Raw genomic sequence first — 15,804 nt, 5'->3', positions numbered from 1 at the left:
AAATAATGCTCCGACTGGTGTCAACAGTAGTAGAATGAAATCTGAAATAGGAACCATTGTAAGAAATTATGCACCATTGGACGTTGAGAAGTGGGCTGATATATCAGAAAGTGACAAAGTTTTCATGATGGAGAAATTGCAGGTATGATGCTTGAAAATATTCCTAATTTGATGCATAATTTTTCCATTACTAATTAGGTTTAGTAATGAAATGATAATTTATATGTTATATGTATACCTATGCATGTATATGAGTGAAAATTAATGTAGACCTTTTTTACTTAAAGTTAGAAATGTTAAATGAGTGTTATACTAATTTAAAATTTGTGAGCTTGCTATTTGTTAGATTTGCTTTGGTATTGATACCATATGGGTGTATGTTTTTGCATTATTATTGTTGTTGTAATTATTATTATTATTATTATTATTATTATTATGGTAATTTGACTTCCATTTTTGGAAGATGTGAGATGTAAAATTTTATGTTATATTACAAAATATATATATTAGTTTGAGCCTATGGAAAACAATACTTTATCATTATTTTCCATTTTCTCCTTAAAGGTAGAGGCAAATAAAATTTAAGTTTTAAAATTACCAGGAAACATTAATTAACTATTCCATGTAGATTAAATAACCAACTAAAAGTAGTTAATTTCTAGTCCTTGTTTTACCATATTTATGCATTCTAACTTTAAATTTTGTAAGCATGTGATCTTTATAATTTTATTACCTTCTATTTTATCCATTACTATCCTTACACTATCATGATTTATTCTAATTATAAAGTTTTGTAATCATCTCCAACTAAAATCCCATATAGAGTTAACTTGTCCTATTTTTTCTTATATTTTTTTCATTCTCTCTAAAATATCTAAGTATTAGTCCACTATGAATAATAATAAATCAACTTTAGTTTATTGACTAACCTTTCTTTGGTTAATAATCTTATTGGTTTAGCTAATTGTGACAAAGAATAAGAAAAATATCTAACTATTGTACTAAAAGTTTTATTTATAAATTTCAATTGGTCATCTTATTTGCTTAGAAGCTTAAATATTTCTTACTTCACTATTTGTGTTCTAGGAAAAGTTTATAATTGATTTTACTCAAGATCATGTGAAAAAGGCTATAGAAGGCAAAATGGTTGCAAGATACAGAGATCACAGAAACAAGTGCCACAAGCATTTCAAGAAGTACCCAACAATAGCTTTGGCAAAGCAGAATCCATATAAGCATGTTAGTGACCAAAAGCAGTGGGATTGGTTATGTGATAGATTTGCCTCAGAAAAATTCTAGGTAAAGATTTCATCAAAATCTTGTTTGGTTTGCTTTATCATGTTTAACATGATATGATATTTTAATATTGATACTTTGATCTTAACTTTTAATCATAAAGCGACGCTCAACATTGAACACTGAAAACAGAATGAAGTTACCTTTTACTCATCGAGGTGGATCACGGTCCTTTGTACAACATGTGGAAGAATTGGTAAAATTAAGAGAAATTATGTTATTTTTATTAATGCTTTTAAATTGTTGATTATTGTACTTCACAAATGATTTAACTTTATTCTTTAGTTTAATGAGATATATCAAATTTTATCTTTGGAAATAATTAGCTTATTAAATGCTTAATATTGTCTTTATTGTATTGAATCATGTGTTGGATCTAATATTTTGATTCCATCCTTTAACTAAAACTATTGTTATTATGTATAGATTTTGGTCATTAAAAGCTATGGTGCATTTCATTACAATTCCATACTCTTAAGACTTGGTATGAATGCCAATATTAAATATTCTTCTACTTGCATGTTTTCGTTAGCCTTGAGTTTAATGTTCATTTGTAAAACAAATGTATGTCTATACAATGATCACTATGTTAAACTTGAAGTAGGATAGTCTTTTTTTATATATAAATATCGAATTCCATACTCTTAAGACTTGGTATGAATGACAATATTGAATATTCTTCTACTTGCATGTTTTCGTTAGCCTTGAGTTTAATGTTCATTTGTAAAACAAATGTATGTCTATACAATGATCACTATGTTAAACTTGAAGTAGGATAGTCTTTTTTTATGATGTTAACATTACTTTATACATTAGAATAAGTCCATAGTAGCTATAATAAGGATGTATTTTTTTAATATATTTTTAGGATGAATTTAAGGAAATGAAATTGAATTGTTAAATTTATATTTTTGTTGCTTGTATATGTATGTTATTAAGAAAATAAAGGAATAGTCAACAACTTAAGTAGGTGTCAATAAAAACCATGACTAGAAGGCATGTATACTTGTAGCAAGAAGATTTCAGCTTTTACTAGTTGTGGTAGTGATTGCTTGGGAAAAAAATATGGACCATTTGTGATTTTTCAAAAATAAAGAAAGGCATATAGCCAAGGTACTATTATATTCATAACATAGAAGGGTTCTAGATATGACATGTCATGGGCTATGAAAATAGGCCTAGTATGGTCAAGGCATGTTAAGCCTTGACCATAGGGTTCCTTTATAAAACCAATTTTTGCAGCCTTCTTTTTTCAATAGGTGTACACATTTGTAGAGATGATTTATCCCTTTAATATTGTGGATTTGTATTATACATATAGATCATTCAAAAAGATTAAGTTACACATAAATAACACAACTTAAGACCAAAATTAAAATCAAAAGAATTAATAAATCTTTTAAATTAACAAAATTAAACAAAAAAATATGGACTTTGGTGAAACCAAGTCAATCTAACCCTTTTTTGATAGAGGTTTCTTTGGGTTTTTCTTTCCATCACTACTTTCATCCGGCTCCTTTCAAAAACCTTTCAACTATGTTTCACTTTTTCTATATCTCTATATGTATATATTCATAACTATTGTTTGAATTAGAGATTTTAAATTATTGGTTAATTTATGATTTTGGTGAATGATGAAACCTTGACCACTTGCAGCTAAGGGTTTGAATTAGATTGTGTATTATACCATGCTTTTAATTGAATTTTGATCTTTCCATCATTCTGATTTTTAATTTTGCGGATAGTTGGTATTTGTAGTGTTAGATCTAAGGTTTAGAGTTTTTCTACGTTTAGCATTTCACAATGAACTTATTTGGCCTTTGTTGATTACTTTGATCAATTTTTATACTTATTTGCACATATTTTTCATGTCATGCAACCAAATTGTATATTTTATGTTCTATCTAATATTCTAGATATGTTTCTTGATTTGTTTTCCTTTTAGAATAGGGACTTTGACTTGTTAATTTTATAATATGCATTTTTTTCTTTATACAAAGCATATATATTTGTTTCTTTCTTTTTAAGTGAGTCAATTTATTATAAATATCATAATTTTGGCTAGAAAAATAATAATATAACAAAAATTAGATTACAATACAACATTCAAAAATGACTTACTTTATATTACAATAAACATAAAATAAAAATCTGGTTGTTTAACTTGCATAAGAGATCTTTCTTGTGTGACTCATGAATTTTGATCACCATGGATGCAAATTTATTTGAGAGGTTCTATATAGTTTATTGTTTCTTAAAATTATATTTATATTTTTTTTTTACTCATTCGTCATGTTGTTATCTAGGCACGACACACCGGACAAGCGCCAGGACAAATAGAACTTTTCAAGTTAATGCATTGGACTTCTCAAAATGGTTGGATAAACCAAGAAGCAGAGGCTTCTTATGTAAGTTTTCCTTATAGAATCTTCAGCTTGCTTATTTTTTTTTATTTAAATATGATTTTCAATTTGTTTCTAACTTGTAGCTTAAGTAGGTCACTATACAAAATTGGTTTTTCACATTATGTAATTTTTTTATTTTCATTTGACTGGGTTTAAAAATGATAGATAAAAATGAATTAAATTGGTCTTATTAAATTTTGTGATTCTATATATAGTAGGAAAATTTTATGAAATTCTATAGAAATTCATATGAACCTTCCAAAAATTTGCCATAGTCATAAAGAACATGCTATGAAACTTAAGCAAATTGTTTTTTTCATGAAATTCTATAGAAATTTATATGAACCTTCCAAAAATTTGCCATAGTCATAAAGAACATGCTATGAAAAAGTTTCAATTTTTTTTTCATGAAATTCTATAGAAATTTATATGAATCTTCCAAAAATTTGCCATAATCATAAAGAACATGCTATGAAACTTAAGCAAATTGTTATATATATATATTCTCTTTTTGCAATAAATTATAGTTGAATTAGCCAAGTTGCCTATTGAAAAGATTTTATTTAATTAGTTTGTGTTTAACATTATTTTACATTTTTTTTTTGTATTTGTAGGAAAAAATGTTAGAATTGCAAAAGCAACCAGTGCCAGAAGGTGGTCAAGCCTTGAAAGAGGCTGAAATATGTGTTCAAGTGTTAGGGTCAAGATGTGGATATATCAAGGGCTTAGGTCATGGCCCTCGACCACCCTCATCCTCATCGAAATCTACACATAAGTCACATCGAGAGATAGAATTGGAGAATGAGCTTAAAGCAACACGAGAGCTTTTACAAAGTCAAGAGACTCGAATCCAGCACCAGCAGTCCCAGATAGCTCAATTAGCTAGTTTTGTTAGTGAAATGCGCCAACACATGCATATTCCAGGATCAAGCTCAAGAAGTTCATCTCCTTCAGATGATACACCGCTTATGGATTCTTAGTCACACTTCATGGATGATGATTGACATTTTCTCCATTAACACTTGGTTTGGAGTTTTTTTGGACATTATCTTTCCTTGACATGTATATATGGTACTTTTGTTTACTGCATTATTTTTTTTGGATGTTATCATATTTTGCAAATGTGTTATTTTTGTGGCCACATTTTGCACATGTGTTAGTTTTGTTATCACATTTTGCATATGTGTTAGTTTGCTTGCTGCATATCAATCTTTACTATTTTTTATTTTTATTTTTTTATGTTATCACATTTTGCACATGTGTTTGTTTGCTACTTTTCTTTTACTTTTAGAACTTATGACATTTTACAAATGTGGATGTCAGTGCTTACTATTTATTTATTTATTTTGTATATGTGAATATACCAAAACTCTTTTGCATTCAATGGAATATTATCAATTATTTATTAAAGCTTTGTTGTCACATAATTTATTTATTCATTTGGAGTTTTTAATTATCAATTATGTAATAAATTAAGTTATAACAAAATTTAATTTTTTAATTAAGTTTTATAATTTAAATTTAAATTTAAATATTGGAATATATCAATTGAATATATTAAAATATGATGACAAAATTATTATATACATATAGACAAAAGTTCATATGTTTAGAGCCATTTATTTATTTTTTTGTTAAAATATGACCTGAACTTCCAACGGGGAAATAAAGTTTTGTTTCAAAATCCATTTGGCAACAAAATTATAATTTTGGTCATTGTATGTGTCTAATTTGGCGACAATTTAATTGATTATCGAGAATTTTTAGCAACAAAATTTTGAACATTTAACAACAAATCTTTTCGTCAAAAAAAATTATTGGAGACAACAAAAAAATTATGTCTCTATAAACTATTAGAGGCGAAACATTAAATTTGTTGCAAAAACTTTTCGCGACGAGGATAAGGCGACGTTCATGAAACAAAAAAAAATTTGTCGCAAAAATGTTTTTGCGACAATATTAACTTTTTTGCTATAAAATAATTGTGTCGCTAATAATCATATATCTTGTAGTGAATGCCCAAAATTTCTAATGTCAAAAGTTACAATTTATAATTTTTTCTATTCATCCAAAAATAAAATAACGACTTTACAAAGAAAGTAATGTCAAAAGTTGGCATTCATCAAACAAGTTGAATGAGCCTTCACAAAGAAAGAAGGGCCCATTTGAGAGACTTTTGAGGGTCGGTGTATCAAAGCAATTTCTTACTTTATTAATTTCATTTCATGTTTAATAAATTGACTATGTGATTGATGTGGTGATAATTATAAAGTATATAAAATCTAGAAGGAATTAGTCTTACATTTGACATGCAGGTTAAGGAAAAATCGTTCAAATCCGATCAGATCAAGCTTGGTTGGAAAATCTGTACTACGATATGAGGTTGGTGATACTTAAATTGACTTCCAAATGGACCAACTTTCACTTTATAGCTTTTTAGTATATGTTTTCACTTAATATAACAACTTGGCCTAACCCCATTTGGGATTTGTGAAATCCAATTGAAGTTGAAAGAGAATCGGACAAATCAACATAGTATACACCTGTGACAGAGAATGATAAAAGTATATTGCTCCCCTTTGAAAGGGAGAAAAATATTGTTTGGGGGATTGAAACAAAAAAAAAAAAAAATGCATAGCTTTGAAATAGTTGCAACTTAAGTTTCCAAATCAAATTGGTTTTGAAGATGCATGAGAAGTGAATTTATTATATAGATAATGATGTGGAAAGGGAAAATTGTTTATAGTTTCAACTATATTAGTTTTATAAAATTATAAAAGGAAAAAAAAGTATTTTTTTTTCTTTTCGATTTTTGAAAAAAAAAAATCCAATCTAGGGAGACTAATATTTTGCACAATTCTAGAGAGTAATTGTATGTAAAATAGAGTAGCAGAAACAAATGTAATGTCTGAATCAAGAGCAATTGTATGCAAATATAATTAAGTTCGAAGATAAGTTATTCAAATGATGGCTCTTAGAACAAGTTGTGGGGTATGATGTCGAATGCAAAAAAAGATTTAGCCTATTGTTGCCAAATACTAAATGATTTTCAAATAAAGTGGTCAAAACTTGATTCGACAAGTGGTATCACAATTAATGGTCATGTGAGCATCATAGGAATTATTGGGGTGCAATAATACCACTCTTAAGCTAAAAAATGGGTCAACTAAATCATGATTCTTAAAATAGATGTGTATAGTGTGATGGCGTCAAAGAAGTCTTTCAAGCAACCTATGGATTTGAGGTAGGTTGATGTTCCATAATAAAGTGAATATATATATATATATGAAAGAATTAATGAAATTTTAGTTCTTATTCTAAGTTGTTTGTTTCAAGGATATTTTTACATGATTTAAGTCTTCCAAGTAAATAGATCCAATATAGCTTAACATTTTCAAAGGGTAAACTTTTTGGATAAGTAGAAGGTGATGGGATTTATGGGAGTGCAATAATGTATGGGAAGATTGTTTCCACCTTTCCTTTGGCTTAGAAAATCTTTAAGGGTCCCAAAGAATGTTATGTAAATCCAAACGGGTATCATAAATCTAGGTGCATGAAGCTGTTATTTAATTTACACACTTTCAAATTTATAATTTTTAAAAATAAAGTAAAATAAAATTTGTTGTCGTTTGAAAGGTATTATAGCTACTTTCACATGCACTTTATTCCTTTTTCTTTTTATCATTACTAAAGCTATATGTAGGAGGTATAGAGTTATTTAGTTCCCAAGAAAACGAGTTAATAATGGAATAAATATAGACATTAGGATAAATGCTCTTTCTTCTAACCTAAGAAAAGAAAGCTTGGGTCTTCTAACTTTGAAAAAGTGAATATGAACGCTCGGAAGGACCATGGAACCCTCATTAGGATTAATTAGGTCTTTTTACAATTGCTCCATAGTGCTTTAATGATAATTTTTTTTTAAAAAAAATAGTTTAGTTATGAATACTTGACCAATGTTTAGCCTATAATTTCACTTGGAAGCAATATGTCCTTGGAAATATAATTGGACAATCATTCTCAAAAAAATACTAAGAACTAAGGGGAGAAGAAAAAAAAAAGTAAGGATTATAGTCGTAATTAAATTATAAAAAATCTAAAATATATTTTAAAAATAAATAAATAATTTAATTAAAGTAATGCAACACCTAAAGATAATTTTCATTATTTAAAAGAAAAAAACAATTTTCATGTGGTAAGACTTTATCTATATGGTACCAAAATCAAATCAACAATTTATCATTAACATGGTCTTGTATTGGAGAATAAATTCAATATGAACTATATTCCATGACCTAAAATAAATTTCTAGCAACTTCATGAAATATCAACAAATTGAATTGATTGGTTGAAGGAAAATAAAATATGGGAATTAAACTACGTTAAATCTTTTTGTATACAAAATGAAAATAAAAATTTTATGATTTTGGATTAATGTCATTGAAGCAAGATTAGACAAACCAAGGTGCCTTCACTTGGAATACCTTTGATTCTAATTAAGGAGTCTTGTGATAGCACCGGGTGAGAAGATCCCTTGGTTTGGATGAAATTTTATTTTAGTATTTTAATTTTCAATTTCTAAAAAATCAATATTGTTACATTCTATACAACATACATTTCTTAAAATTTGGTGTAATCTTTGGTTTTTGTGAACTTAATATCTATGTCGAGGGCAAGTGTGGGCAATCCCACTTGAAGTTAATTAAGAATCAAAACCATAGTATTGACCATGAATTTTTTTTTTATAAAGGTTAAAGCCACTTGTTATAACACAAGGTGATAACATTGATTTTTTAAAAATATTTTAAAAGAAATTAAGGACTTTGGTTCACCAAAATTCAATAAAATTTGTTGTCACATTCTATTACATACACATACCAATAACCAACATATCCAACATAACGTTAAAAGATGAAATCATAAAGCTACTTCGTATAACTACATTATATTTTTGGCTATGATTCATTATCTATAAATAAAATCTTTCTATGATATAAATAGATATACGGTTCAAGATCATAAAATGAAAATGAATTTCACTTATTGAAAGATTAAGAATATAGACCTTTAGATGTTATATTTTGGTGGTTGGAAGACTTCTTTTATCAAAAACAAAAACATTTAATTATTAATTAGATAAAGAACCATGAAAATGTCTTCCCCATTGTAATAATCTTGTAACTCTTTATTAAAAGCAAGAAATATATTACAACCATCATTTCCTCCTAGAAGTAGAATATTCTCAAAAAAGAGATCAAATATTTTGTTTACCACTCTATCAATGATTACACCACTTGATTAACTAAGTAAAGAATCCAATAAAAGAAGCATCGCATCTCTAAGGTAATATCAAAGACTTAGAAAGACCTCTCATATAACTTTCATAGAACTCTTTTTTCTTCTTTATTAAAGATATTACTATCCTCAAATCTTCCTCTACTAGAAGATTAGAGAGGTCCTCCACTTTTGCTATTGTTTAGCCTTCCAATAAAGCTAAAGTCTCTTACTCAATGGCTAGTTCTTCTCCAACATATTTCAAGAGGGTTAGTACTAGTGTTCCAACATGATTCATGGTATGCACATAGGAGTTCGCTCAAATATCACACAAGTTGTCGACCAAGAGGATGAAGAAAAATAGAATAAATTCCACAATGACTTAAAAGTGCTTAGTCTATCATAAAAACTTTTCTAATTATATTTCTTTTTAGTCCATAATAAGATAGTACTAGCAATGCACCAAATAAATTTATACATCTAGGAAAGCTTCCAAAGAATTGATCAAAAGTAGTTAGCATCTCCACCACACTTCAAGTTGGAACTCAATCAATCCCTATAAGTTTCAACATTCAATGCCATAATGTCAATACCGCATTGAGCAATGTAGACATAGATGATCCATTAATTCCCTTCTCTTCTTATGCGTAACACATCACTCTGAGTTGTGGTTCTTGTAAAGTCTCCTCTTCTATTGCAATTCTTTTGTATTAACCTTCTATTTACCACTTGCCATGTGAAGGGCTTGACTTTTGAATGAGTTTTAGATTTTTAGACAATTTGTAAGGGCAAAGAGATCATTCAAGTTGATGAGACCAAAAGAGCTTTAATTAAAAAAGAATGAATTGAAGTGGAGGATATCAAGGATCAAACCCTCTCATAAGGAAAAGTGAATGACAAATATGGATTGACTAAAATCAACATCAAAAGAGTAAATTAATTATTCTATTTCATGGTCCAAAAGGGTTTGAAGGATGGAAATGACTGCTTAATTAGTTTGATTAGCTGATTAAGACCACATATATACTTAGGTTTACGGTCAAACTTTTAAGATAAACATTCAGAAGGTTCTTATAATTCAACTTTTGCGGGCTACAATGAGGTAGTAGGGAAATATATCCCGAATAAAGCCAGTTTTTGGTGATTTAGAACAATAACAGACACTTGGTTGAGAGAATCAAATTTTTTCTCCAATTAAGGCCATCAAGAAGCTTTTGTAAACCCCTGATGCATCACGTCTAACTACATCATCGAGATTGGTGTTGTTCATTTTGAAGTACTCTTCTTTGATCTTCGTCATATCAATTTCAGCCCGAGTCACAATTGCTCTTGTCAATGAATCTTCATCTTTAGTCCAGTACCCAATAGTGGAGGCTCTAATGACCTGATGATGGATCATGCAATAGAGAAAAATAATGCTAATGAGAAGCTTACATATTAAGCTTTAATAAAAGAAATACGAAATTTCATGGAAGAAGAAAGTCTTCTATTGGAATAGTTTCAGACCTCTTTGAACATCCAATAGCATGCATTAAAGTAACTTCAAAAAACGTTTAGAAGTTGCTTATGTGCACACCTGAATTGACTCACAAATGGCAAAATCACATTAATCTTGCTGTGTTTGGTTTGTTGAGACAAAAAAGTGGAACCTAACAATAGTTTGGAACAAGACTAACAACTTGGATTTCTATATTTTTCAGGAACCAATACAACATTAAAGGTAAGATCCAAAGTTCTAAGGTCCAAAGTTTTTCTTTTCTTCCCTTAACTTTTTTCCATCACCTCAACAAAATGTTTCTCTGGGGAAACAATGCACAAAATTACTCCTCGTAATATAGAGCCCAAATCACCATTTCCACTACTATTAATGGCCTGTCAAAAATTTATAAAAGTTCATTTTTAGGATTAAAAAAAGAAAGAAAAAGAAAGGAATTAATCTACCTATTGATTTTCTAGAAGTCAAACCTGATCAATAGCAACTTCGTAGCTTTGCTTGTAGCACACAAAAGTTGCTCTAAGTTGAAAGAAATTCCTTGTTGTCATTATCCACACAACATCATCATGATCTAATTGCTTCTTTTCAATGGCTTCATGTAGCTTAGTTGCCTCAGATTTTGCAAGATTAAAGTCCACCAATTCTCTATCATGCCTGTACGAGCTCACTAGACCCACTAGAAGCTGTGCATCACCCACAATACAAGTCAGTCTAGGGAGTGAAAACGTATAATGCTAGAAGACTATAACAATGGTATATTTAAATTATACCAACCCATTTCCTCCCATATAAATAGTATCCGCTTTGTACTTAATGAATACACATGGTTTTAAATGTGTCTACACTAAGAGGAGTCTACTATATATATAATGTCTAAAAATTTTTCCTATGTTGGATGCCTGGTATTATAATCACCCTACCACCTTGGCAGACACAATGTCCTTGTTATGTCATTTGCACGAGTTTGTGAAGCCAAGTAAATGGACATCCCTTGTAGAGTCAGACAAACAAAGTCACACACTAGGATTAAGAGTCACCTTTGATATTAGTACGTAACATGCTCCCATATACATATTGTTTGCTCTAGGTTTAATAAGTTATTGGAGCTTTAAAACACATATATACCATTAAGAGAATTTCAATTTATATATATGCATTGGGAACTTTTTCATATGTGGGAAATCACATAAATAGCACACATAATGGTCTTCGTATCATATGCATACCTCCTATGTATTAGGATTAAGCTTATTTTGACATGCTTTTTTGTTGATGAAAAGTCCTGAATTTGAAATGGTAAGCCCAATATTAATGACAAGTAATCATGGTGAAATGATACTGTCAAAGTTGTAAGTTAAATTTGTTTGATATAATATTATTGACTCAAATTAATTAATAGTCTAACATGATGTATCACCTTTTGGAGAGAAGTTGAGATGTTGGATGTGATGTCTTCTTCCAGAGAGCATTCGTATAAAGAGAAGTAGGCCTGCCTCACTGCCATTAGATGGTCCGGGGATGATGCACATGCTATCTCTACCAATACCTGCAACTGATTTATTTTCTTCCTTTTCCTTTTCAGGGCCATGTTTGCCAATATCGCATCCCTTTCGGGGGCTTCATTCATCCACAAGATCATTGCTGTCTGTTATCAAACATTTATTATATAGTTATGAATAACTCATTCATCAATTCGTACATGACTAAGAACTATGTAAAAATTTGAACCATTTATAGGTCCATAATTATTGATAAGTTGTACCAATCTGGAGATCCAAGGGACAATAAGATTTGTCAGAGGGAAAGAAAACTAATCTATTTTTAAGAGCATTTCATTCTATTAGAATGATAGTCATAAATCTACCATATTATCTTACTAGCTCCTTTCAAACTATTGATTAGACATGTAATTAGAACCATTAATTGTCATTCATATAGCTCATGTATATAACCAAAATCAAACATCCTCCATAAAATTGGGGGTAAGGTATGAACACAAAGTACCTTGAACACACCAAAAAGTTTAGATTGAAGACGATGGATGATGGACTCTTTATAAAGCTGTTGATAAGTGTCTTTGATCTGCTTCCTTTGGATTGCATTCCTATGTCCCAATATCCATACTATCACTTTTTCATCCACTCCTCTCCCTACCCATATCCACAAAACCAAGAAAAAAGTAACCAAGAGGATTTGAACTTCATACAATCATTACATTATGTTGGTCTATATGCATCGAAAAACTGAACAGATAAATGAAGGTAGAAGAAAGACCTTGTAAAGCTTGATTAAGTCTCTCACTATCTTGGACTGGAGAAGGAATTGAATCAGGCAGTCTAAGTGAAGCCATTCTCATGTTTTTGCTTTAGGAAAGCTAGAAACAGACTCAACTTTATATAGAAAAAATGCTATTGGGTCACCTTTAGGAAAGAAGCATTTGTCTCAACACCTTTTTCCTCGTCTTTTTCATGGGAAATACTGGAAGTTCAAATATTAATCTATAATGCAATGCTACTCTCTACCAATTCTTTCAAGTGGTTCTTTAAGGAGTATATGGTATATATACTCTTTGTTTTATAAAGAGAAATTTTACACTATCAGAGGAGCAATTCAGTAGTTTCACTTGGATTTTAAAAATTGTGTGAAAAAAGAAATATGTTAGGTGTTACTACTTACTGGAATGGTTATTTCCTTTGGCTTATTTGCTTTTTTCATTGCATTAGAACCTCATTTGTCTATTTCCAACATCAACTGATTAATGTTGGTTGGACCTGTTATGTGGAGCTACCTTTACCTCCTATTAGCTTAGGCTTTAGGGAGTGTATATGGTCTTGCATCATTTGGTTTCAAAGTGAGATTGGGCATCAACAATTGAAACATAAATATGGGCATCAACAATTTACTAAGGATTTTTGAGATAGGACAAACAAAAGTCCAATGTCCCACATTGGCTGGCTGCTAACATTGATTGAGCCTTATTTGCGGAGGTACTCTACCTTTCAGTAGCTTAGAGGTTCCGTATCATATTCACTTGGATGTATAAAACACTTCAATTACAGATATAAAAGATTTTATAATGTTAATAATCAAACACCTTTTAGTGTTGATGTGAGATTCTCTAGAAAAGTAGTAATGTTCAAACTATAACAAAATTTTGCGGAATAAGATTTGAGAATAGGCACTTTAACTATGTTGTAATTAATTTTTTATGAAAAACCTATACTATATAATTAAGAAGGGCTTCTAGAGGATTCTTTCCAAGTGTATTAGACTCATTTCACAAGCTATATCAAGATCTAGTATTTATAACCATCAAATAACATTTTATATCACCAACTTTATAAAAAAGAAAAGGTGAATGGATATCATAAAAGTGCAATGAGGACAAGACAATTCCATTTTCCTTTTCCCTTCATTGGGTTGGAAGGGAATATTTAATTTAGCTTTAAAAAAAAAAAAAAAAAAAAAACCTCTTTAAGGACCCATAAGAGAACATCTAAAGCAATGTTCCTTCCTTTTCAATTTTATAATTTTGTAACTTTATTCTTTTTCTAGACCCACTTAGAAGTCATATTTGAATAAATTCCAAACGTCACACTCCTTTAGTGAACAAGCATCATTGTTATATATATTACTTCTTTTGAGATTTCAATACTAGAAAAAAGAATATATCTAAATGAAAATTTGAGTTGAAAGAAGTAACTTTTTCCTTTAAATTAGATCAATCAAGAAGATAATTAAATCGAATTGAAAAGTAACTAGATTACATTGAGAAGTAATTTTGTTCACGCGCTTCCCACAAGATCATTATAAATCTTATTGATTAAGATTAATTTTCATTTGATGAAATGACTTAAAGTAAAAGTACTCCTTCCGTACATAGTAGTACAATCCATATTTCTTTTCTAAATCCTTTCTCAATTATTAGTATTGGAATTGATTTAATGCTACATTGACAAGTATAGATTGTCCGTCAATCATTGTCATGAGATAAAATATTCGCTTATAAAATATTAGTGGGCTACTTTTGTATATGGTAAGTTTATTTTGTTCCATATGTACACTACAAGAAATAGGAGAATTAGCGACGAAGTTTTAATGTGGGAAAAAAAAATTGTCACTAAATGTTATTATTAGTGACAAAATTTAAAAATTGTCTCAAATTTTATTAGGCGCAACAAATTACATTTTTGTCACAAAAAAATAAAAATATTGACAATGAGAAAGTCATGCTAGTAAGTTATTCATGAAATTTTTTTGCGACAATAATAAATATTTAGTGACAATTATTTTGTCGCAAGATATATTTTTCACAACAAAATATTTTATTGAAAATTGTTACTAAAGAATATTATAAAATTTTAGGGACAAAATTTGTTTGTCACCTATTGTTATTTTGCAACATGGTATAAAAATATTATTTTTAAATTTATTTCATATGATATATTAATAATTAAGATTAGATAATACTGTATAATATTCAAACATATTTTATTTTAATATCTTACAATCCACATATTTATTGAAAATATAAATTTTTTATTTTTATAATTATATATTGATTTAGGTCACACACATATGACTCTTAGTTGTTGGATTACATAAAATGAGTTGAATAATTTGATATAATATTTTTGTTTGTGAAATCCTTTTATATAAATTAGAATCTACATTTTATTACATATTAAATATATTTTTCAAATAATGTTACATTCAAGGATTAAAATGTTGCCAAATATCAAAAGCTTTCAATATTTCGCCATTTTTTCCAACCCCAAAATTCGCTCCAAAATTTTGGAGTTGGGGATTCAAACCCCAAATAAAAGTTTAAATATTCACCCGCACACCATCAAGATAACTTAACATTTGTTATATAGTATGACACCTATTAAATATAAAGACTTATAAATAAAAAAATGAAAAATTTACATATGTATTAAAAAGAAATATTTTAATAAATAATTAAAAATTATTTTATAATTAAATGAAAATATTCCAACATGAAAATAATCATAATAATTTTCTTTACAAATCTTTTTTTCTATATCATTAATATATTAATTAAATATTTAAAAAATTATATGTAATCATCATTTATTTTGTATTATTAAATACAATTGAATCAAATGAATCTTAATTTAATATTAAATATATTTTTTCATTCAATTTAAAATTTGAATTAAATTATATATTTTTATATTTATATTATTACTTATATTATATTAAATATATATTCTATATATAAAAAAAATATAATACAAATTTAAAATTTATTAAATATTAAATTAAAAATATTAATAAAATATTTATATATATTTTATTAATAATATATAA

The 15,804-nt window shown here is 28.4% G+C and overlaps 1 protein-coding gene across 2 annotated transcripts; it reads right to left on the bottom strand.

Annotated features, from left to right (window-relative positions):
- Positions 1-10,007: 10,007 nt before the first annotated feature.
- On the bottom strand, positions 10,008-12,856 carry LOC100260243 (annexin D3). Of its 2 annotated transcripts, XM_002264848.3 has the most exons (6): positions 12,745-12,856; positions 12,475-12,620; positions 11,888-12,115; positions 10,941-11,153; positions 10,758-10,847; positions 10,008-10,359 (listed from the first exon to the last, which is right to left on the bottom strand). In XM_002264848.3, the coding sequence occupies exons 1-6, from the start codon at positions 12,824-12,826 to the stop codon at positions 10,153-10,155; spliced, it is 966 nt and encodes a 321-aa protein (XP_002264884.2). In that variant the 5' UTR covers positions 12,827-12,856; the 3' UTR covers positions 10,008-10,152. The 2 variants fall into 2 exon arrangements, with proteins under 2 accessions (XP_002264884.2, XP_010645981.2); XM_010647679.2 differs by lacking the exon at positions 10,758-10,847.
- Positions 12,857-15,804: the final 2,948 nt, after the last annotated feature.

This window comes from Vitis vinifera, chromosome 13 (genome assembly GCF_030704535.1).
Source record: "Vitis vinifera cultivar Pinot Noir 40024 chromosome 13, ASM3070453v1".
Lineage (NCBI taxonomy): Eukaryota > Viridiplantae > Streptophyta > Magnoliopsida > Vitales > Vitaceae > Vitis > Vitis vinifera.
This window is presented reverse-complemented; position numbering and strand designations above follow the sequence as displayed.

What these genes read in the sequence shown, in the direction of transcription:
- LOC100260243 (XM_002264848.3), bottom strand. Translation starts at nt 12,826, where the DNA reads ATGAGAATGGCTTCACTTAGACTGCCTGATTCAATTCCTTCTCCAGTC. An exon ending in ACGAAGTTGCTATTGATCAG is followed by an intron (nt 10,848 to 10,940) that starts GTTTGACTTCTA and finishes AATTTTTGACAG; the next exon opens with GCCATTAATAGTAGTGGAAA. An exon ending in CAGAGAAACATTTTGTTGAG is followed by an intron (nt 10,360 to 10,757) that starts GTGATGGAAAAA and finishes ATCCATCATCAG; the next exon opens with GTCATTAGAGCCTCCACTAT.